Below are 23,300 nucleotides of genomic sequence, written 5' to 3'. Positions count from 1 at the left end.
TTCTGCTTCGATTTCACCTTCATGTTCACCTTCTCCTCCTTCTGCTTTGATTTCACCTTCATCTTCACCTCCTTCTCCTTCTGCTTCAATTTCACCTTCACCTTCCAGTTGAGTTTCACCTCCACCTTGTTGTCCATTTTCACCTCTATCAGGAGTTTCAGCCTCTTCACCTATCACGTCACCTGTGCTCTCAGCTCCAGGCACATCTCCTTCCTGCAATCCAAAGGCAACAGATAGTGTGTAATAACTGCTCTGCTTGTTTTCCTTCCCAGTTCTTCCCCATTTTTGTTGTTGTTGTTCTAGAATGGATCTAAAAACTTGAATATGAGGAGAAAACTAGTACAGTCATTTAGCAAAATTCCCTTCCCAACATTCCCACCTGGTGGTTGTCCTGTCTTTTTTTTTTTTTTTTTTTTAAGATTTTTATTTATTTATCTGACAGAGAGAGAGACAGCGAGAGCAGGAACACAAGCAGGGGGAGTGGGAGAGGGAGAAGCAGGCCTCCCGCCGAGCCGGGAGCCCGACGCGGGACTCGATCCCAGGACCCTGGGATCATGACCCGAGCCGAAGGCAGACGCCCAACGACTGAGCCACCCAGGCGCCCGGTTGTCCTGTCTTTATCTGATCATTTTCAGGGATGGAAAACTCACCACCTCTGGTGGCTTCTGCATCTTGACAACTCTGATTAAAGTCCAGATTTATAACAAGGTTCTACCCTCTGTGTATAGGTTGGCTCTTTGGAGCCACACAGAACAAAGCTAATCACTCTTCCACAAAACAGCTTTTGTCCCTGAGTTAGAGATTCCCAGGTCCTTCCATCTTTCCATGCTATGGCCTGGAGCCTCCTCCCCATGTTGGTGAACTCACTGTAGTTAAGTTTATACCCCATGAGGAAGCTTCGAAAACTGAACACAGAACACCACACAGAGTGGAATAGGACTAACACCTCCCTTTCTTAGATACCTGCTCCCATTAATGTTGCCTAATATGGCATATCTTTTGGTGGCTACATTGCTGAGTCTACTAAAACTCCTAAATTGTCATATTACCTTATATGTATAAAATGATGATGATAATACCTACTTTCTGGGGGGTTTTTATGTGCCAGGCACTATGCTAAGTGGCTTAAATAATAATAGCACTTAGTGTATTTCATGAGTCAATTAATTTATGATATAGACAGAATTAAGCCCATCTAACAGATGGAGAAACTAGGGTACAGAGTAGTTAAATAACTTGCCCATGGTTCACACACTTAGTAAGTGATAAAGTTGGGCTTTGTAATATGGATAGTCCAACTCTCAGCCTCTTAACCACCAAGCCACCCTGCTTTGCAATTGCCAAGGCTGAATGAGATCTTTGGTTCTCAAAGCTGCGTAGCTTGGGGAGCTTAGTAGAAATACTGTTTGCAAAATAAATTAATAAAATCAAAGAAATACAGATGTCTGAGCCCCACCTGGACCAACTGAATCAGAATCTCTGTGATGAGAAGCCAGGAATCTATTCTAACGTGCTCACAAGGGCTCCTAATACATCTGCTTGCAGACCACTGTTTGGGCACCAGGGACTGACTCCATATGTAATCTAAAAGCCACTGATTCTGAGTGTCCACAGATTAGGCACCCAACTACCCTATAACAACATGCCTGGCCAGTCCCTTGAGCAAATGACCTGGGCTGTGTGCCCATGGAGTATGTCATCTGTAACAAATTTCAAGACACAGGCAACCTCCAAGGGATGCTCAGTGAGTCTCAACTCCGCTGCATATTAAAATCACCTGGAGGCTTTAAAAACATTCATGCCCAAGGATCCACCCCAGATACTCTAACTTAATTGGTTGAAGGTGAGGTCTGGGCATTGATTAAAGTTCCTCAAATTATTCTAATATGCAACCCGAGTTGTACACCCCTGATGTAGTAGTCAAAAATTAATATTCATGAGGCCTGTGCTTTGAATCGGAAACAAACAATGAGAAGATTTTAGTCTGAAATAATTCCTGCCCTCCCTCCCCCAAACCCATCGGGAGAGAAGGCTTCCTGGAGGAGATGACAAGTCATTTAAATCCATAGGTATGGGAGTGTCTGCCCAGCCTGCACCCTTTTCTCTAAGAACTGTCACACCTAACACCCTCTGAATGGGTGGCTCTTTTTTTCCATGTTGGAGTCAAAGCACCCCACCACTCCCTGCCATAGCTGATTGGACACAGGCTGGATCCCTGACCTGGGACCTAGTTTGAAGAGATTCTCTTCTGAGACTGGGAGCCAGTCATTGGTTGATCCCCCTGTGGACTGGAGGCCCCGTGTTGGGGTTTAGGGTTGTGTGTGCCCATAAGAAAGCAAATGAAGCCAGGCTGCCAGACGAAGCTGAGTGATAAAGCCTGCACACAGAGAAAGGGACCTAAGGGAGAGCAAGACAGAGAGTGAGAAGCCACTAGGGTGACAGATATCTGCTCAGGCCTAGGTGCAGTTCTTTGTGAGACTGATCTTGCCCTGGGATTCCAGGAGATACCTCTGTATCCTCTTAATCCCTTTCACTTGAGCTGGCTGTAATGGGTCTACTCAGGACATTCATGATACCATCAAGATGTCTTAGACACTAAACCCAAAGTTGCTGGCTTAAGGATGAGATATAATTGACTGTGTCAAACAGAAAAAAACAGGGATGGAACTTGTAAACTAAATGCTTATTTACTGTCATTACTCAACCCTTACTGACCACAGTTGTGCATGCAGGCATTGCATCTCTCTGTGTGGGAGAGACAGACAACTCAGACGTGCATCCTGCCCTCAGGAACCTCACCACCTAGCAGGAGAACTAAGAGAGACTCCTAAATAGAGTAAGGGGAAGGCAGTGATAGGAGCCCGGAGACAGGGACAAAGAACAAGGGGCTTTCATTAGGGGGGGGGGGGGGGGGGGGTCAGGGAAACTTGATGGGCACGGGGGCATGAAGAGTGGCCTGGAGAGGTGGGTGAGAGGGATATGAAGGCAGAGGGGAAAGGGTATCCTGAAGGGGAGGAAACCAAGGCCTGGAGGGAGAAAAACATAGAGACAAGGAGCCCAGTTTGGCTGGAGCGTGGTGGAAGAAGAGGCTGTGTGGCCGTAAAGACAGCGGCGGCAGGACTCTGGAAGCCCTGTAGACAAACCTCAGGGGTTCCAAGGCATGTATCCAGCAACCCTCCCCTCTGCATGTCTTACTGCCCGCTAATTTCTGACAGACCCCCCTGACAGTTACTCCTTTTTTTAAAAAAAAGATTTTATTTATTTATTTGAGAGAGAGAGAGCACAAGTGGGGTGAGGGTCAGAGGGAGAAGCAGACTCCCGGCTGAGCAGGGAGCCTGATGCGGGACTTGACCCCGGGACTCCAGGATCATGACGCTTAACGACTGAGCCACCCAGGCACCCCCTGACAGTTACTCCTTATGTTTTTACAGCATGTGACAGTTGACAACACAGTCTCATATATAATATGTCACTCATACTGAGGTGTTAATGTGAATTAACTGGCCCCATGAGGTATGTGATCTTCACAGAAAGGGCCATGCTTACCTCAGAGGAATGAACCTCAAATAGCATTTCAGACCTTCAAGAAGGAAGGATTTGGGGCCAGCAAGTCCTTCCCTGGGCCTCTTAAATTTCCCCACCTAGAAAGAGGTTGGTGCCTACCTGACCGCCGGGATCCTCCTCCTCCTGATCTCCCTTGACATCTGGATCGGGGGCTGGTGTGACTGTGACCGCAGGAAGCTGGGCTGGCTCCTCCTCTTTAAAGGATAAACATGGAATAGGTCAGAAAAGTGTGCCAGGTTCTGAGGGCGGTTGCCAGAGGCTAGTGTGAGGGGCTCTGGGGCTATGGCCCTTTTCCACCTCGGCTTCTCAGAAAGTTTGGGGAATTTCTTGTCGAAAGGAAAAGTAACATGATGTGATTGATATGAGCTGTTATTGCCCCGTCCACAGAGACAGCTGCGGATAAGAGGACAACTGGGAGTGGCCATCCTTGCTCCCCCTGTATTCGCAAGCATTTCATCCTATGAGCAGCTTGGGCAACAGAGACCCGAAAGACAGCAAAGCCCCCACCCTCAAGGTCTGACCCTTCCCCCTACCACCTACACAGAAGGGGTCCTGGTGACTTCAAAGGCAGCAGCTTGGACGCCTTGAAATAGTATTGCAGGGAAGAGAGACTCGGAAAGCCTGGGACGCTGGGTTTAGGAAGAGGCCCTCTCACTTCTTGGCTCTGCGGCTTTAGGTAAGTCACTCGACCTCTCAGCTGGGGTTTCCTTGTCTGTAGAATGGGGAGAATGGCTACTGCTCTCCCTCCCTCCAGGGGTCGCTGAGTGCATTAGGCAGGCCTGGTTTGCTGTGCAGCGCTCACAGGCCAGTAGCTCTCTCACTCCCCAGCTGCCAGAGGGATGCTGCACTTCTGTATCACTGGACCCCTGGTGCCCTTCCCTCCTGGTGTTGCTGGTCTCAGACCAATCCCTAACAGCACTGTGCTTGTGTAGAAGTGACAGGAAGAAGAAATAGAGGCCTCTGGGATGAGATTTAGTGAAAAAGAAGCGGAACTTCAATCACACACACACACACACACAATCACACACACACACACCCGGGTTGGCCCGCCTGCCCCATCAGAGCAGAGCGTGCAGGGAGCTGTCCAGGGCCTCCTTCGGGCCAGCAGCCCCGGCAAAAAGGGAAGACGCTGGAAGGAGGAGGCCGGCATGCGGCACCAGATCATCGCTCCAGCTGACTGGCTCCGAGAGGCCAGGAGGCAGGCCTCAGCCCTTGACCAACAGGAGGGAGGAAGGCGGCAGGAGGAAACCCAGCAGTCTCATCATCCTCTCACCTTCTGGTTTGTTCTCTGCGTTAGCGTGAAGCTTGGCTTTGGCCTCCTGACTCAAGCTCTCCTTGTCTTTGGAGGGGCGGGCTGCAAATGAGAAAGGGAACACATCTTACCTGGGACCCTGCAGTTAGGCTGGTCAGCGCAGCAGCCAGAACAGCTGAAGTGGGTGGGAGGAGGCTGGCCTGGGAGTTGTGGTCTGGATGCTGGTCCTACTAGGCTTGTTCATGCTGCCCATTTCCCAGACTTTCACCTTAAATCCCCTGCATCATTACTAACTGGCTGTGACCTTAGGCAAGTCACTTCCTCTCTCTAAACCTACTTCCTTTCTGGTAAAACGACATGGTTGGACTCGGAGGCAACAAATAGGATTTATTTCCTTCATGAGTTCAAGTGATGGCTGTTGGAGTGCTAGATTGAGGAGGATTCTGATCCAAGGTTGGTAGGAGGAGGTGCCATCACTGATCAGTGATGTCTGCAATGAGCAGGGAATGGACAAAAAATGGCAGGGAGACATTTTTGCCATCCGTGAACTAGATTATCTGTTTGGTCCTTAGCAGCTCACTTTCTATGAATCTACCAGAAGCTCTGCTGTATAGCTCCAGGAGCACTCCCGGTGGCCGTGTTCCTGAGACCTCCTTCTCTGGCCAGAAAGGGGAAATAGCTGACCGCCAAGCTCCCTGCCCCACCCTTTCTGACCCCAGGTACCTGGAGCCCAAGCAGGGCCTCCTTCCACGTCGCCGTGTACACACTTTGCCAGAAGCCTACAGAGCACTGTGTGCACAATCGAGCTGCTCTGACAGCGAAGCAAGAAAAATGAGGAGGGCAATCTCTTTCAAAACGTGCTTTACGTGGTAATTCAAGGTAGAGGCACAGAGACTGAGGTGCAGGGGCTCATCAGGGTCCTCCTCACGGCTGTGTGGCCCCGGAGGGTGAGGACAATGGCACAAGTGATAAAACGTGGGCCGTGGAATACATTCTGGAGCCCAGGCTGGCTCTCTCCTGTGAGCACTGGGTGACCTTGGGAAGCCTGCATACCCTCTCTAAGCCTTCGTGTCCCCCTCTAAAAAGGCAACGTCATGATACACACAGAGCACTGATGTGGGGGTCCATGAGACAAAATAAATAAGAATGCTTTAACTGGTACAATTAAATCTTGCTAGGTTAGCTGGGATTCTGGAGCCAGAATAGTGGGTTTGATTCCTAGCGCTGCCACTTGCTAGCCAAGGACCTAGCCCACTGATTCCTTAACCTCTCTGTACCTCAGATTCTTCATCTGTAAAATCTTACAGGGTTGTTAAAGGAATAAATAAATATATCCATGAATGTGCTTAAAACAGGGCCTGGCACCTAGAAAGCATTACATAAGCATGCGCTACAACAAGGGTGAAGTGAGTAGTTGAGAGCAGTTGTCCCACCCAGGAAGCAACTCTGGAGGGGCCCAGCACTCCAGAGGGTTCGAGTTAAAAGGGACCCTGGAGATCCTCTGGTTTATGACACAGACAGACTGAGAAGGTGCAACACGGAAAACTGCGGGGACCAAACGCTGCCTGGGTCCAGGACAGGCAAGAAATATAAACAGGTCTGGAATTTCCTCCTTTCAGCCTGTCTCCTAAACTCTCAGAGTTGGTTCAGCTGCAGCCGCTTCTGGCAAGAGGCTCCATCCTGCAGAGCCACCCCTCGGGCACGTGAGGCCCTTCGAAGTGTCCCGGTGGGCCAGCCCCACAGGTCCGAGTCAGGGCCCAGAGCCGAGAGGTCAGAAAGCGGGCCCTCCACTGCCTCCTTCATCCACACAACTTCAGTGCCCCCTTGGCACGGATGGAGCATTGCAGTCTTCTGTGGGGCAACACGAGTTGCTGTTATCACAGGAGAGTTCCGCGGCTTCCAGGGCTGGCACTGAGACCATCGGCTGACTGTGGGCCGGAGGGGCTGGCAAGGAAAACCAAGTCCCCCTGTTTCCTTTGGACCCCTCCTCGCACACCCTAACCTCTCATTTCCCACGACACTGAGGAAAGCAGGTCAGCTGCAGGGCCTCTTTCTGGTCCCCTCTCCCTCTCTCTCATGCATACACACACATCCAAGTGAAATCACCGTAAAAGGCATAGGGTCCTGGAGAAGAGAAGCCCTTTCACAGGGCAGGGGAGAGTTCAGACCACACACAGCCTCTGTGGAAAGAGCCAGAACACCTGGAAAGGGTGGAAACATCTGGAGAGCCATTTGGAACCAGCAGATGGAAACACAAATGTGTATCTGGAAAGTCCTGGGAACAAAGGCCTTTGTCACTGCTCGGCAAGGTCCCAGTGCCTCCTGGATGGGGCCTCGGGGTGTAGAATCAGAGTTGCCTCTCCGAGCAGGACTTCATCTCAGAGCCCAGAGCGTATCAGCAGTCACCGGCCACAGGGCCCTTTCCGTGGCCACATGTGCCCACGATGTACGAAGCCCGCTTGTCCTCCTGGGGCTGTGCCTGTCACTGGCTCACCCAGCGTTCATTTCCTCTCATGGCCTCTCTGCTCTCAGTGCAGCTGGATCATCTCCTACTTAGTATCAATCTCCTCTGACCTGGGCCTGGCCCGGCCATCACATAATCCTGTTAGGACAAGTAGGTCAGCTGCTGGTCACAGAATTGGCCCAGGCAGGGGGGCCTGCGGTCCTATACAGGAGAAGATCTTTATCTTCAGGACTTTGCCAACCCAGGGACGGAGCTTCCTTCAGTGCCCCAGGCCAGGCATGCCCCCAGCACCAATCACCCACAGGCTGCTGGGTGCAGCAAACTCCACTCTCAAAACTCCAGGGGCACCGATACTTGGGGGTGGCCTCTCTCAATGTCTGCCGAGGCTCAACTGAGGATTTTCGGAGGAAGATTAGATCATCTCGTCTTTGTCTCTGCTTTTCCCAGCCCAATACCCTTTTAAATACCCAAAAACCCAATACTGTATCTGCAGGGCCTGAGGAAATTCTGAGCCCCCCCCACCCCAAGATTTGTCCCTGAACCAGAAATGTAAGTCCAGGTGCTTCCTGATGCTCACGAGTCAGTCTCCGGTGTCATATTCAGCTCAGCCCTCTGGGGAAAGGGGCCAGAAGGCAGGACTTGGTAAGACGGATGGTGAGAAGCTCAGCTACTCCCATCACTTGTCCAGTTAGACATCAGGCCCCACTTTACTTTGGCCCCCTACCACCCCCAGAAGAGGTCCTGGCAGCTCCTTCGCGGTTCCTGGCTGGAGACGGGGTTAGCAGTTTTCGTAGGACTCCAGAGCTCAACACAGAGCATAGGAAGGTACCACTCAGAGCTTCTGGGCCGTGGGGCCCTATAGGAGGTACCCGCAGCAGTGGCCCTGGCCAGTCAGCCTGTGCCAAGCTGCCTGGCTGGAGATGCTGTGGGATACTGGAGCCAACCTGTGGGTGGTGGGCTTCGTAGGGAAGTCACTGAGGGCAACCCCAACATAGACCAGAGCAGGGCACACAGCACTCAGGGCCCCGCTAACTACAGGTGAACTCTTTTACAGGAGGGGACCCGGAGACAGGGAAGTCGTGGGATGTGGATACCTAAGGACCTTAGCTCCTGTTGAGTCCTATGCCTTCTCTCTGCCCTGTCTCCCAGACTGTTGGCCTCACACCCCAGCTCTCCTGTGCTCTCGATTCCCCGCTCTGCCCTCATCCTCCCCTTTGCAGGCCCCTGTTCTTGTCCAGCCGCAGGAGGGAAGGAGTAGACAGGGGAGCGCGCAGGTCTGGGGAGGCCTTGCTTACCTTCTCCCAGAGGGTCCAGGCTGTGGAGCATGAGCTGGTAGATGGTGCTGCGAATGGTGCTGTTGTGCAGAGAGGCCGAGCTGCTCCCTCGGGTCAGCACCGCGGGGAGCACTGCTGGGAGCTGAGCGGGGAGAGCCGCACAGGCCTCAGTGGGCCCCTGCCCAAGCCAGGGGAAGAGCCCCACGAGGACCTCACTAACCCTGCTCCCCTCCCTTGGAAGGCAGAACAAAGCACAGGAGCCTGACCCTGGCCTCCCCTCTCCCTTCACCTCCATCAGGAGCATTACACTGCTTTCTTTCTCAGCCTCCCCCCACTCTTCCATGACTGGCTAATTCTACGTACGGAATAATCCCCCCAAGGTCTCAACAGGGAGCAGACAATGTGTACAAAGCATAACACATTACCTAGGGTTTGTCCTTCCCTGAAAATACACTCTCACAGAAACACGCACTCACCCACACACCACACGCAGACCCACTGTGCGTGGGTACGCTTTACGGTCCACAAAGCATCATCATGCTTTATCATTGCCCCAGCCCCAGATAAGCAAGGCTGGGATCCCCTTCTACAGAAAAGGAAATGAAAACTGAGCGAGGCTAGGTGCCTTATCCAAGGTAAGTGAAAGACTCAAAACTAGCGCTCAGGACCTTGGATTCCCAGTTCCCTTCCCTTTTTTCCTACACACAGATGCTTCAAGAGACCTTCATAGGCACACACATACTCACATCTATATGTGCAGATACCCACATGTGACACACATAGAAATATCATCTGATTTACAAAGGAACATCCAAGACAGACCAACACTTGCTCAGTCCCTCCCTCCCCCCACCCCCATCCCCCATCCCCCATCCCTCTGGAGTTGAACTCTTCTGCCATCTAGTGCTGTAGTAACACAGTTCTTCACAACATGCCTCGGGATTTTCTTTGGATGAGGAAGATGTCATTCAGGCCCCAGCCTCTCCTCTCTAACGTTCCCATAATTCTTCCCAAATATCCCACCGGCAAAAGGCAGCTAAGATACAGTTTTTCAGAAACCTCAGTCTCCCCTGCTCCCAGTGCCCCTCCTGTGTTTCTCTTATTTCTGGAGCATTCCAAAGCCACAGGTAATTAGGCTTTTAGATCAATTCTAAGAGTTGGGGCTTGAGTTCGGCTAGTGCACAGTCATTTTACAGATGCAAAACTCACACAGCAAGCTAGTGGCAGGGCAAGCAGTGACGTTCTGGATTTAGCTCCCAAAGAAGCACCTCTTCCAAGGTCACCTTGGAAGTGACAGTCCCTCTGGCAAAGGAGCTGGCTCCTTCACTGGTTCATCCTGGGAGCACTCCCAGGAGCTTCCCAAGCCTGAACCCCGCCCAGGATCCCCAGCATCAGGGCCGCAGTGCCTCAGGTCTATGGCTGTCCTCCGAGACCCTGCAGTGTCCCTGCTGGGCAGACTCCACATGGCACCCACCTTTAGCTTCGTGTTTTCCTGTAGCTCATCCACCGCAGCTGCCCCATTGCCTGGCTGCAAACAGGGACAGGAATCACGAGATGTTTGGAGAGACCCTTACTCTCCCTCTCTACTTCCCTTTCTCTCCGGGGAACCCTCAGGTGGGAACACAGAAACACACCCAAAGATAACCTGCTCTCAGAAGATGTTTTACCATGTCCAAACCCCAGCCTGGCCTTTCACGGTCTGGCTTCCCTCTGCACACCGTAGGCCCAGTCAAATGTGTCCACTGTCTACAGTCCAGTAACACCAACTGTCTTTCAGTCCCTCTTTACCCACTTTGAAAACCTCATCACGGGGCCCCTCCTCCCATGCTTGGCACCCTCCTTCCCTCACTCCCAATATTTCAGGTCTCCATTTACACGTCACCCTCCTCTGGGGAGCTAAGGTGTTGTCTCATTCTCTTTTATAGATTTCTGTTCTTTTCCTCCATAGCGCTTTCCTCGATTTATTTGTGTGTTAACAAACATTGCTAACATTGTTAACAAACATACAAATAAATTAACTACCCCCTAGCGTCTTGGAGGCAGATTGCCTACTTCATTTGCCACTGTGTGTCTAGCACAAAAACACTCTTGGGCACTTCACAAGATTCAATAAATATTTGTTGAATGAGGCATGAATGAACTGTCCTCTAACTGTCCCCAATCCATTCCAACTGCTGGACCCTTGTTCACGACTCTTCTCTCGGCTTAAAATGCCTTCTCCACTCCTCTATGTCTACCAGTTTTTCAGAAAATTCAGGGTGAATTCTTCTACAAAGCTTTCCTGAATGACCCCTTCTATTCCCACACTCACTCCAGCTCCCTATGATACCTCTCTCCTCAAAAGCTGTATAACAACAGTGAGCACACTTTTTTGTTACCAAAATCTGGCTCTATGATCGAGTAAGCACTCAGGTCCTGGGGGAAGCTGCAGGGCAGCCAGCTGGGAAATGAGACAGCCCTAGAAGAATCTAAGATGAAGAATCATTAAACCCACGGTACTTATTGTCTGGACCACTAGCCTTCTACCTTGCATTTACTGCTTTATAGTGCCATTTGAACTTTTAAAAGAATCATTTTTTAACTTTTGACCTATGTCAGTTATTTACCCAGCTAGACGCAATTTTTTTTTGAACTTTCAATACAGTCATCTCTGTTCCCCTAACCTGCGGCACATTTCTTGTACATAGTAGGTGCTCACTAAAGGCGAGCTGAACGAGTAGCTATTCCTAAGTAGCTTCTAGTGCTATTTTCAGGCAACATGGTCACCAATAGTTGCCCCCCCAAAACTGTCTTCACCTCCCCACTCTGGCCTCTGTGGCCAGAACTAGAACTGGACGTTCTATACTCTGTCTCTGTTTCAACTCAGAAAATAAAGAAAATAGTGCCTGAGCCAGGGCTCCTCACCCTCCCATCCACCCAATTTGTTCATTCATTCAGTTCTTATTTCCCCGAGCACCTGCTGTTTATAGGTCAGTGTGCTAGTGCTGTTGGGATACAAAGATGTTGCGGACACGTGTTCTATGTCCAGAAAGGAATTGGAACCAATGCTGACAAAGCAGAACGTGGTTCAAGAAATGAAAAGCGTAGATGAAGGTGTCGTGGTGGGAGAGACAAGAAGGCTTCCTGAAGTAGGTACAATTTGAGTAAGCTTTGAAGGATGGGGGAGGTTTGAATGCTGGACGTAGATTGCTGAATGAATTAAATAAACAGATGGATGAACCAATGAATATGCAAATGAATGAAACAGAGCAGAAATAACCCATCTGCATATGAAGGGAACACTGCTGATTTTGTGAACAAATCCCCCAACTCTTTCATGACACTCGGGTAAGTTTACTGGCATACTGGAGGCTTTGGCACCAACCCCTGCTGGCCCAGCCATCTCACGTTTATCATGTCCAACCCTAACCCATTGAGTTTCTGGAGGCAAAAAACTGTGAGGAGCCAGGCTGCCCTTTGGGGTAGCTAGTTCTGTCCACAGAGGGGCAGGAGAGATTGACTTTTGCCCCGTGATGCACATGCCTAATGATTTTTCTGCTATCAGATGTACTCAAGCCAAAATATTTCTCTATGAGTTCATCATTCTTTGCACCCATCAGTATCTTCTGAGTTCAGCATGTACTTCTAATTTTCTGAAGCCCTTCACATTCGCTTTCTCATCCAAGACTACTAACTCCATGAAGCAGACAAGGTTAGTATTATTACTGCTCTTTGATAGATGAGAAAACAGAGATACAGAAAGAGTGTGTCACTTGCCCACACTCACAAAGACAGTGTCAGAACTCTGATCTCCTGATCCCCATTAGATGTTGTTGTTGTTGTTTACTAACTCATATTTCTTTTCCCAAGCATAAATAAGGTAATGAGGTAAAATCTCTATTCCCTAGTGGCTCTGTTTTAAATTATTGACATTTTAGGTAAATGGACATGAATGTTCATCTCCATTTAGATGTGGATGATGGGTCTATTATGGGTAGCAGTCCTGGCAAGTAGGTGCTTTCAGAATATGCCCTTAGTACCAACACATTTCACATCCACCTCTGACCCCAATCCATTGCCCCTCCTCTTTCTTCAGCCTCATCACCCCACCTTCTCCTTCTCCCCATGAAAATTAGCAAAGGGGCTGAGGAAACCAAAGAGGATGTTTTCCTGCCAGCCAAAGCCCCCAGCACCTGTGATGTATCTTGCTGAGGTTGAGCAGTGGGATCCCTTGTAGCCATTCATGGGAACCTGTGATGGCAAATATGGCAGTCCCTCAGGGGGCTCCCCCTCCTGACTTCCAGTTTCTATCTCCCATTGATGTAGCAGTTAATCACTGACCTATCGCCTTCTAGACCATCCATGACACATTTCCTGAACCACATATTTTAGTGTGTGTTTTTTTTAGCATTCATTTAACAAATATTTACTGAATCCCTGGACTGAGTCCTGCCTTCACCCAGGTTATACTCTAGTAGGGGGCTCTTCACACTAGCCCTTTCCTGAGTACAGTCTTGCACTCTGATCCACTCATTTATCTAAGCTGGAAACCCAGAAGTCTACCTGAATTCCTCCCTCTCCTTCACAGCCCACATCCAATTAGAGGTCAGACCTAGTTTCTTTCTTTCTTTCTTTCTTTTTTTTTTAGATTTTTATTTATTTATTTGACAGAAAGAGAGACAGTGAGAGCAGGAACACAAGCAGGGGGAGTGGGAGAGGGAGGGAGAAGCAGGCTTCCCACCGAGCAGGGAGCCTGACGTGGGGCTCAATCCCAGGACCCTGGGATCATGACCTGAGCCGAAGGCAGACGCCCAACGACTGAGCCACCCAGGCGCCCCAGACCTAGTTTCTAAAAGTCCTCAAATTTCACCTCATCTCTCCATTCTCCCGCCTACAGTCCTGCAAAACCCCCCGACTCCTGATTATTCCTCTTCTAGTTCATTCTCTATCCCTCAGCCAGAGTGATTTTCTAAACAAAGCACAAATCATGTCCCTCCCCCACACCCTAGGGGCTTACTATCCTCACAAGGGAGTCCAGACTCCTTACCTGAGCACCTATCAGCCTCCTCTTACCTCTAGTCCAGCACTGTCCAAGAGAAATAGAATGCAAGTCACACATGTAATTTTAACTATTTTAGTAGCCACATTTTTTAACGTAAAAGAAACACGTGAAATTAGTTTGAATAATATACTTTAACCCAATATACTAAAAATATTATAATTCAACATATAATTACTATAAAAATATCAATGAGCTATTTTGCCCTTTTTTTTTTCATACTAAGCCTTTGAAACCCACTGTATATTTTATACTTACAGCATATCTCAGTTCAGATTAGCCCCATTTCAAGAGCTGAGTAGCTCCATGTAGGTAGTGGTCACCATACCGGACAGTGCAGCTATGATCTCATGGTGTCTCATTCCCTTGGCCTCTCCACAAGCCCAGGAGAGTTCTTACCCCTTCTTCAATCAGCCACCCCCTGCTTGTTCTTCAAGATTCTGCTAAACATCGCCTCCCGGAGGAAGCCTTCCCTGATTCTCTGGTCTGCTGAGATGTCCACTCTGCAGTACTAAATCCCTTAGTGCTTTCCTATACCATTACACATCAATTTTATTTATCTGTCTTCCCCACTGAGAGGATTTACCATGGAGCCGGTGAAGCTTAATTTCCAAGGCCCATGTCTCCCCTACATAAACACTTTACAAGACCTTGTATTTGATTTTTGTACCAATAGTTTTATATTCTTTTTCTTAAAGAGTGTCAGGCCCCACAAAATCTGGATCAACTCCCACTCTGCTGAGACTGAGCTCATCCAGGACTTGGGACTGTGCCTTTTTTCTCATTGTAACCCCAGACCCTACACAGGCCTCATATAAAGGGATTCAATAAATGTTTGCTGAATGAATCAACACTGGAGTTCTTTAGGGCACAAACCTAGGGCCTCACCCTCCCACCCTCACTCTCTCTCTCAACTGGTCCTCGATTTTAATTATCACACATTGTCAGTGATTCACAAATTTCTATTTCTAGCCCAGACCTTGATTCTGAGCTTTAGGCCCATGTAGGCAACTGCTTCCTGGACATACCCACCTGGAGGTGACATAGCCACACACACTCATCATTCCTGAGCGGAAAGTCTTGAATCTCCCTAAACCTGTTCTTCCTTGGGTCTTCCCTTTTGCACTGGGTGGGACCACCATCTACCCTGCTGCTCAAGCCAAAAACCTGGCAGCATCCTTGACTTCTCCTGCTGTCTCACCCAGTCCACTTCATCACCAGTCCAGATGATCCTGCCTTCAAAACGTCTCTTAAAGATATACCAGCTGGAGGCCCACAACAGCCTCCTAACTGGACTCCCTTGCACACCTACAGTTCCTTCTCTACACAACAGTTAGGAGCGACCTTTTAAATATGGCCCCTCATCACTTCCTTCCCTGCTGAGCTTCAGTTAAAATCCAAACTCCGTATTTGACCCACAGGGCCCCACAGGGAGCCACCTCTCCAGCGTTATCTTGTTCCACTGTCCCCTTACTCACTGACCATATTGGCCTCCAATTCTTTATTCTAATGCACTGAGCTCCTTCCGGGCTCGGAGCCTTTGCAAATGCTCTTTCCTCTTCCAGAATTCTTCCCCATGGAGCACGGGGTGGTTTCTCTTCTCATTCTGCAGATCTCTATTTGGACCTTTCTCCCTCCAAGAGGCTTCTCCTGCTCTCCCTCACTAAAAGGGGCCCATCACCTCCAGTCCTTCTCCACCATATGCATGCTTATTTCCTTCACAGCACTTGTCACTCCCTGAAATTATCTTGTTTTTACTTATTTAGCATCCATATGCCCACTCCCCCACACTAAATAAGGTTAGTTTTATATTTCCAATTTATTCAGGGGGCAGAGCATCTAGAAATCATGCTGTTATTTGTAGAACACCATCAATATTTAATTTCGTATTTAATCCCATCATACACACTATGAGAAAATATTACTGTGTGGCATAAATGCATGTAAAATCTCAATTACAGGTACACATGCATCCATGGAAACAACAAGCTATCGGACCAGGCATGATCAGGTGTTTGAGTTTTTCTGTTCATATTCGTTTGTTTCTTATTCATTCATTTTGTCATCTGCTAGCACCAACTAGCAGATGAACACTAAAAAAATGTTATGAGGAAAAGAAGCCCTAAAATTGAGAATTCTACTCTTATCATCTTTTTCTGACAACTGGGAGGAAGCTAACTATCCAAGGGGTTAAAGGAGGGAACCCTGGGGCACCTGGCTGGCTCAGTCGTTAGAGCATGCAACTCTTGATCTCAGGGTTGTTAGTTCAAGCCCCATGATGGGTGAGGAGCCTACTTAAAAAAATAAAAATAAAATAAAAATGTGTGAATATTACCTAGAAAGAAAGAAAGAAAGAAAGAAAGAAAGAAAGAAAGAAAGAAAGAAAGAAAGAAAGAAAGAAAGAAAGAAAGAAAGAAAAGAAAAAGGTGGGAACCCCTCAGCCCAGGCTAGGAGGGGCTCTTTGGGAGCTTAGTGGATTCCCTGCAGCCTAGCATGAGTGGGGTCCACAGATGCTGGAGAGGCCTTCCTGTTCACAGGGCTTCCTGTCCACAGCCCTGCTGAATACAGGCCACTGATAGAAGCCCTTGGAATAAATGTCAACCCTGACTAGAAAGGGGAGGACTGGCCCCCTTAGGAGGCACCTGGTTTGTCTGCTTGGAGGGTCACGTTGGTTGGTTTAATTAAAAAAAACCTTGCCAGGGAAAAACAAAACAAAAAACAGCCCCCAATGCATTTGAGGAAAGAATGGCAGACTTTTCTCCAGAGTTTCACATTCTGAAGTATTCTTGAGGGCATGATGTGGATAGGGACCCAAAATAGGCTTGTTCCCCTCCCCCCTTGGATCCCTTTTTACCACTGGTGCCCCTCTGACCATATTGCCAATCAGCATCTCATGCAGATGGCTGGTCTTTCTAGCTAAGCTGGGAGCTCTCTCTATAAAGAAAGGCCTGTGGTGCTTCAACCACAGATAGATAAAGCTTTTTAAGCCAGGCCAGTGCATCAGCTTTGCTGTTTGTTGGCTTTCTATGATTATGCATGGTCAAGGCAAGTCAGATATTTATCATTTGGGGCTAGAATAAATACACTGAGAGGTGTATAGTTTATATTCAGGTATACTTTATACACAGGTATAAAGTTTCAGAGCAAGTCAATAATAGGGGTCATAGGAGGCATCCCAAACCAATACATGCCAGTTTGACCAATGTCATCTAAAATAGCTTAGCTTTGATTTTTTTTCAGCCAGTGTCAAAAGAGAGACTCTAAAATTGTTACTATGTGTCCATGTCTGATGCTACACCATTTTATTTTTTCTAGAAATGCTCTTAAGTGAATTCTGATTAGAATCATTCCCTCCCCCCCCCCAAAAAAACCTTTATCCCAATTCTAGGTTGTCAGAGCAGAATAAAAAGTAAAGTGAAAGGCCCTCCAGCTCAGAAACTCTACAGATATCAGTTGGGTAAATATTCAGGAAGAAAATGAATCGTTCTCTGCTGCTCTCATCCCCAAGTTGTTCAGCTGGAACACCTACAAGGATGTTGTACTTGGGAAAACAGCATGTGGCCGCTCCTGTCTGTTGGTGTATTGTCTGTGGCGGCTTTCATGCTACAACAACAGAGCTGGGTTGTGACAGAGACTGCATGGCCTGCAAAGCCTGAACTATTCACTGTCTGGCCCTTTACCATAGAAGTCTGCCAACCCCTACGTGAGATCATCATCCCACTCACTTTACAGATAAGCAATCTAAGGTAGGAAAGCAAAGTGACTTCATAGCACTTTGTATAGGGTTCGTTCTATTGCAGTTACTCTTGTCTGTGCCTGTCCTTTCTACTGGAAGGGACACAATCTTTTCCCCACACTGTTTTTCATTTAAGCACTTACTGATAAAGGTTTGTTGAATTGCACTGACTTGCCCAGAGCAACAGGGGCAGTTTGCAGTGGAGCCTGGGTTAAAACCCAGATATACAGTTTCACGCGCCAATGGTGAGAACCACCAACAAGCTATGGAACTGGATGAGTTAATGATCCTCTCTGAGCCTCAGTTTCCTCATCTGCAAAATGGAGGTTATAATCCATCCTTGTAGGGCTTTTGTGAGAAATTGTTGAGATCAGATATGTATGGAATAGGCCCTCCATAAGTAAGGATTCCCTCCCCACTCCTTTCTCTCTCTACACTGGAGCCCCTGAACTGTTAGTGTTTCCTGAGGAAACTGAACCACATACTTGTGCACCTCCTGCTGGAGACGAGAGCCCATGCTCACCTCTTTGGGAGATACAAAGAGTGTTTCCCCATGCAGTGGCAATGATGAGCCTGATGCTGTAGCTACCCCTCCACACCTCACCCCAGGCTGGCAACAGAGGAAGGGAGAGGCCCAGATGTCTTTCCTGTTCCTGTTTCTCTCCAGAGGGAGCTGGCTCACACTGCCCTCCATCTCTCTTCCTGCTGCTTAGACTTCTCAAGCACCTTTGGCTCTGACCTCGCCTCCCCAGCCTCCCTCCCTGGTTCCTACCACTCTGTCTGGTTATGCCCCACTTCTCTCTGACTTCTTCACTTCGGAGCATGGCTGATTGAATAAGCTGCTTCCTAGGCCCCCTGCTTTCCTGGGGTGATGCTCAAAGAGGGAAACCATTAGTCAAGGAGAGGTGTGAGTCAGTACATCAACAGAAGTGAGAGAGTAAGGCACGTTTATTTTCATGTTAAAGTGAAACAGTTTACAGGGGTGAGGACACACTCTTGCATAAACTGCAAAAATGAATGCCAACACAGTTTACTAGATCAACAATTGGATTTCCAGAGAATTGTTTCATGAATTCAAAACTGAATGGCTTGCTCTCAGTCTATCAGTGAAGTGCAGGACCAGATCATAGGTAGTGGCCAGGAAACACAGACATAAAGATACAAGCAAAAACAGTTCTCTCTCTCTCTCTCTCTCCATCTCTCCCTCTCTCTCTCTCTCTGGCTTTTAGACACCGGAGGTGAAATCCAAATCCAGATATTTTAAAAACCATTTCAAAATAGCCACAGTTCTTATTATTTGGACTAATTTTTAGTGAGGAGTTGTTAATGCTGGAAAGTACTAACTATAGGTTTTTTATTTTATTTTATTTTATTAAAGATTTTATTTATTTATTTGTGAGAGAGAGAGAGCATGCACAAGCAGGGGGAGTGGCAGGCAGAGACAGAAGCAGGCTCCCCACTGATCAGAGAGCCCGATGCAGGGCTCGATCCTAGGACCCTGGGACCATGACCTGAGCCAAAGGCAGACGCTTAACCAACTGAGCCACCCCGGTGTCCCTCAAAGATTTTATTTTTAAGCAATCTCTACACCAAATGTGGGGCTCAAACTGACAACCCCAAGATCAAGAGTCGCATGCTCCACTGACTGAGCCAGCCAGGCACCCTTAGATTTTTAATTTTAAATAAATACAGATTGACTTTCAAGTATAGCCAGTAATTCAACCTGTTCCGTTTTTTTTTTTTAATAACGCTGTTAATTAAAATTCATATTGGATTTGTTTCAGCAAGTAAGAACAGAATTGTGATCGGCACCACTCTCACCGGTTGGCCAAGAGCTGCTACTAATGCCCTAGAAGAGTCTCTTAAGTAGGTTACAAATTCTCCTTTGAAATCATGATTATGCTTCACTTGTTTCACAAGCTCTGCTTTGATGGTCTAGTCCTCGCAAAATGGAAAATTCAGAATTTGTAGAGTTTAAATAAAAACAGAATCACTGATAATGACCGGGAGGCAAGTCAGAGGCATTTTGAAAATTGCTGGCCTGATGTACACGAAGGCATTAGATGCACTTCTCAGAGGAGAGTGCCAGGCTTCATGGCCACCCCCAGCAAGGCCCTGAGGACTTCATCTGGGGGGAGGCCCTTGTCTCTTCATATTAAATGATGTAATGCTCTGAGCCTCCCTTTCTTTTTGAAGTTTCTGGCTTCAAGGAGCTGACAGGAAATAGCACTGAATGGGGAGTTCGGATACTGGGTTCCCATTCTGGTTCTGATACCTGCTGGTTATATAACCTTGCGTAGGACATTTCTTCTTTGGGGGCCATCTGCAAATATGGCAGGTGGAGCTCAGTTGACCAAACCAGACAAATAACCACTGTGTAGGGCCAGCTAGAACGAAACTCGCTTGGATGATGATCGTTAAACAGGGCCTTTTGGTGACTAGTTGGACTCTGTCATTTCTGCCAGAGAAGGGAAGGGAGGGACCCGTCCAAGGTCACACTGTTAGTTAGAGGCAGAATCACATTAGAACCCAGATTTCCTGACTCCTACTTCTGTGCTCCGGCCAGAATACCACATCATCTCAAAAATCCTAAAGGAAGTACATTTCATCTCTCTTGCATCATATATCTCCCAGACACGCTGCTGAATTTGGTCTCCATCCTGCCCACTCATCAAAACCACTCTGGATTAAGTAGCTAAGTCCTTCCATTCTTTGCACGCAAAATTCTGCCCACACCAGTGGCTTCTCTGAGACATGAAAGAGGCAGGCTGAGAGCCAACCTTTGCCCGAACCCACCCTTTAGGAGCAGGAAAGAAACAGGGTCTGTGTTCCCTAGGGTACCTCACTTTGGAGTCAAGGAACAAAAACTTTGAGATGAATTTTCAGAGATCACTTCCCCACTTTAATCTTATCTTGCAGGTTATTGAGCCATGCAATGAACTTAGAAGGAAGGTCCCTCACAGGGGCACAGATATTCTTAAAAAAGAATTCTGGAGCCAAGAGAAAGCCTCAGGGCTGGAGTTCTGGTATCTGGCCTCCACTCGACAAGAGAGAGGGCCCTGCACCCAAGGCTAGCTTGTCAGTGGATGAGTGGAGCTCTCATCTCCAATATATCAAAAACAAAACAAAAACAAAAACAAAAAACTTCCACCTTGTCAGACCCCATCCAAGCCACTAACTCCAAATCTGGAATGTGAACAAACAGGATTAAATGAGAGAGAAGGTGCTAGATGAACCCTAAACACCATGCACATGGAAGAGATTATCATTTTTCCCTGCCTGATAACTCCTTGGATATTCTCCAAAGCCCAGCTCAAATGTCACTTCCAAACACCCAGTCAGACCAACCCAAGTTCAAATCTTAGCTCCACTGCCTATTTGCTGTGTGACCTTGAACAGTGCTTTAAATTCATTAGGCCTCCGTTTCTTCCCCTGCCAATGGTGGATCGTAATAATAACCATCGGATGATTGGGAGCTGAGCCAAGGTCACTCTTGCCAAGCACCTGGCAAAGAATAGGGCTTTAAATGTTGAATGAATAGCAAAGGGAAGCAGAGCACCCATCTCTTGAGGCCTGACCCAGCAATTTCTACTCTACAGTCACTGGTCTCTCCCCTCATCTTTTTACCCCAAAGGGGCTACAGAAATTTGAGCCAGCCTGTCCTTACCTTGCTGAGGTCCCCTAGGGCCATGACCTTGGCCACTGGCCTCCTGCTGAGCTGCTCCTTCACCCAGACCTCGAGCTGCTTATTCCACTTCATGGTGAACACATATAAAGCATAGGCCAGCAGTAACAGCAGGCTTTCCCACCAGGTAATGAGGCTGTCCAGGAAGAAGAGAATGAGCATTATCAGGTCAAGGATGTAGAAAGAGACATCACGGAATAAGGGCCACCATGTGAGATTGAGGATCTCCCGGGAGAAGAGGGCACAGGTGCCGATGACAAAGAGGATGTTGAACACAGCAGAGCCCACGATGGTACCAATGCCCACGTTGCTGTGAGAGATGAAGACACCAATGAGGGAGGTGAAGAGCTCAGGGGCAGAGCCTCCAGCAGCCATGAAGGTGGCACCTGCCACATCATCTGAGATCTGCAGTTTATCTGTGATGACACCCAGGGCTGGGACAAAGTACTCGTCACACACGATGGCCAAGGCCACAAACACGTACATCATGCCAAAGATGTGCAGGACCACCCAGCCCTGTCGCCGCTCCTCTATGCTGAACAAGTCTGGGGGGTACTCTGCCTTGGAGTGAAGGTCTGGCCACCCAGGAGGCAGTGCTGAGGGATTGGAACTGGGTGCCTCTGGGATCATAGCTGTTGTCAGGCTGGGGGAGGGAGCAGGGGGCACCGCTGGGGCTGGCTCCACAACCACACAGTGACGGACCTGGATGGTTGGATTTGCCCTGACCTTGGAGGGTGAGGAGGGCCTGGGTGCCATGGAAGATTTCTTTGCCAGCCCCCGGAAGGTGGTGGAGGATATTCCACTGGTCGACACGCTGGTTCCAGATAAGGGATTACTAATACTCCAGGTAGCGGTAGAGGCTTTGGTTTCTGTTGGGCCACTGCCTGTTGTGGTGGTGCGTATTGTCACTCGCCCCTCCGAGATGGCTGTGGTGTGCTCCAGGCCCATTCGCAGGGGCGCCGTCAGCTTGTTCTTTCCCACTAACCCCCGGGGCTTGGTCGATCTGTTATTATCCACTCTTCTGGGGGTAGTCAGGGTGTTCTCTTCCGTCATACTCCTTGGAGAAGTCAAGATGTTTGTTTCCATGTCATTTATCAGGGAAGTTGGCGTTTTATTAATTATTCCCTTGAGAGTAGTTGGGGTGGTTTCCTCTACTATTCTCTTAGAGGGGTTGGTCTCCAATATTTTGGTGGTTGTCATAGTTTCACTGTCTTTCAGTGTTGTTCTGGGGGTGATCCCATGGCTCTCTGTCATTGTCATGAGTGTGGATGGGGCATAAGTGCTTACTAGTCTACCAAATGGAGATGGGGTATATTTCATCACCTTTCTCCCAGCCTGAGTTGGGTGATAGCTCTGCATTTCTACCCTGGGTGATGTTGTTGGGGTATGATTCTTTACTGTTGGCCTTTTTGAAGTTGGGGTGTAGTGATTCAGTACTCTACTGGGTGTGATTGTGGTGTCTTCCTTCGTTCTTTCTGTGTCTGCAGCTGTTAGGCTGTAGTTATTCTTGGGCATTGTTGAAGTGATGTTGGCTGTCCTTCTGGGTGGATTGGGGGTATTCTCCATTGTTATGCCACGTGTTGCCTCATCCTTGCCCACTGTAGTTTGGGGCACCCGTGTGTCACCCATCATTTCAGAGCTAGCTCTTGGAGGGTCACTGCTCACCATCATCATATCGTTGTTAGGGAGGTCACGGCTGGCCAGTTTTACAGGGTGTTGGGAGGAGACTGCTGCCCACAATGAGGGGAGGCCCCGGGGGCTCCTCAGGTGCTGGTAGGCGGAACCGATGATCAACATTCCCAACAGGAAGAAGAGTCGACTCCAAAGAAGCCGCTTTGGCCAGAGTAACCGCCTCTTCCGTGTTCCCATTCTGATCAATTTCCCCATGATGGCCAGTTATGCCTGGTTACAGAAGACCTCTCATTCTGTCCATGGAAAGATGGGGTCTGTTCTGGGATTCAGGTTGGTGATCAGTGAAGATTTCTCCATGAAGCCCAGCTAGGGGGTATCCACAAACCTGAGGGAGGGTAAAAAAAAAAAAAAGAGGTTATTTGCCCCTAAGAGGAGAGCTGGGAGCCATCAAACCATCACCTAGAAAAGAGTGATGACAATTCATATAGAGGCCTTTGTGCTAGGAAGCAGTTGTTTCTGCTGGAACAAAACTACCCCTACTGCCTGTTCCAGAGAAAAATGCCCGCTCTTAGGAAAAAGCATTAGAGGTCCTCTTTGCTGCGTAGGCATGCCAACAGCCCAGGTTCCTGAGCTGGGTCTACCTCACCCTCTTTGG

General features: G+C 48.5%; 1 protein-coding gene across 3 annotated transcripts in view; it reads right to left on the bottom strand.

Moving 5' to 3' along the window:
- SLC24A1 (solute carrier family 24 member 1) overlaps positions 1-22,900 on the bottom strand; it is a 26,603-nt gene extending 3,703 nt beyond the window's left edge. For 2 of the 3 annotated variants that reach the window (XM_044918134.1, XM_044918137.1), the window contains exons 1-6: positions 20,996-22,900; positions 10,025-10,082; positions 8,576-8,686; positions 4,838-4,918; positions 3,664-3,758; positions 18-213 (exon numbers count right to left, since the gene is read on the bottom strand). In XM_044918134.1, the coding sequence (XP_044774069.1) occupies positions 18-213; positions 3,664-3,758; positions 4,838-4,918; positions 8,576-8,686; positions 10,025-10,082; positions 20,996-22,900 (2,446 nt within the window). Of the gene's footprint in view, positions 1-17; positions 214-3,663; positions 3,759-4,837; positions 4,919-8,575; positions 8,697-10,024; positions 10,083-20,995 lie in introns of all 3 variants that reach the window. The other variant, XM_044918135.1, reaches the window with a different exon arrangement.
- Positions 22,901-23,300: the final 400 nt, after the last annotated feature.

This window comes from Neomonachus schauinslandi, chromosome 9, assembly GCF_002201575.2.
Source record: "Neomonachus schauinslandi chromosome 9, ASM220157v2, whole genome shotgun sequence".
In the NCBI taxonomy this organism is placed as follows: domain Eukaryota; kingdom Metazoa; phylum Chordata; class Mammalia; order Carnivora; family Phocidae; genus Neomonachus; species Neomonachus schauinslandi.
Note: the sequence above shows the minus strand (reverse complement) of the source record. Positions and strands in the feature narration are given on the sequence as shown.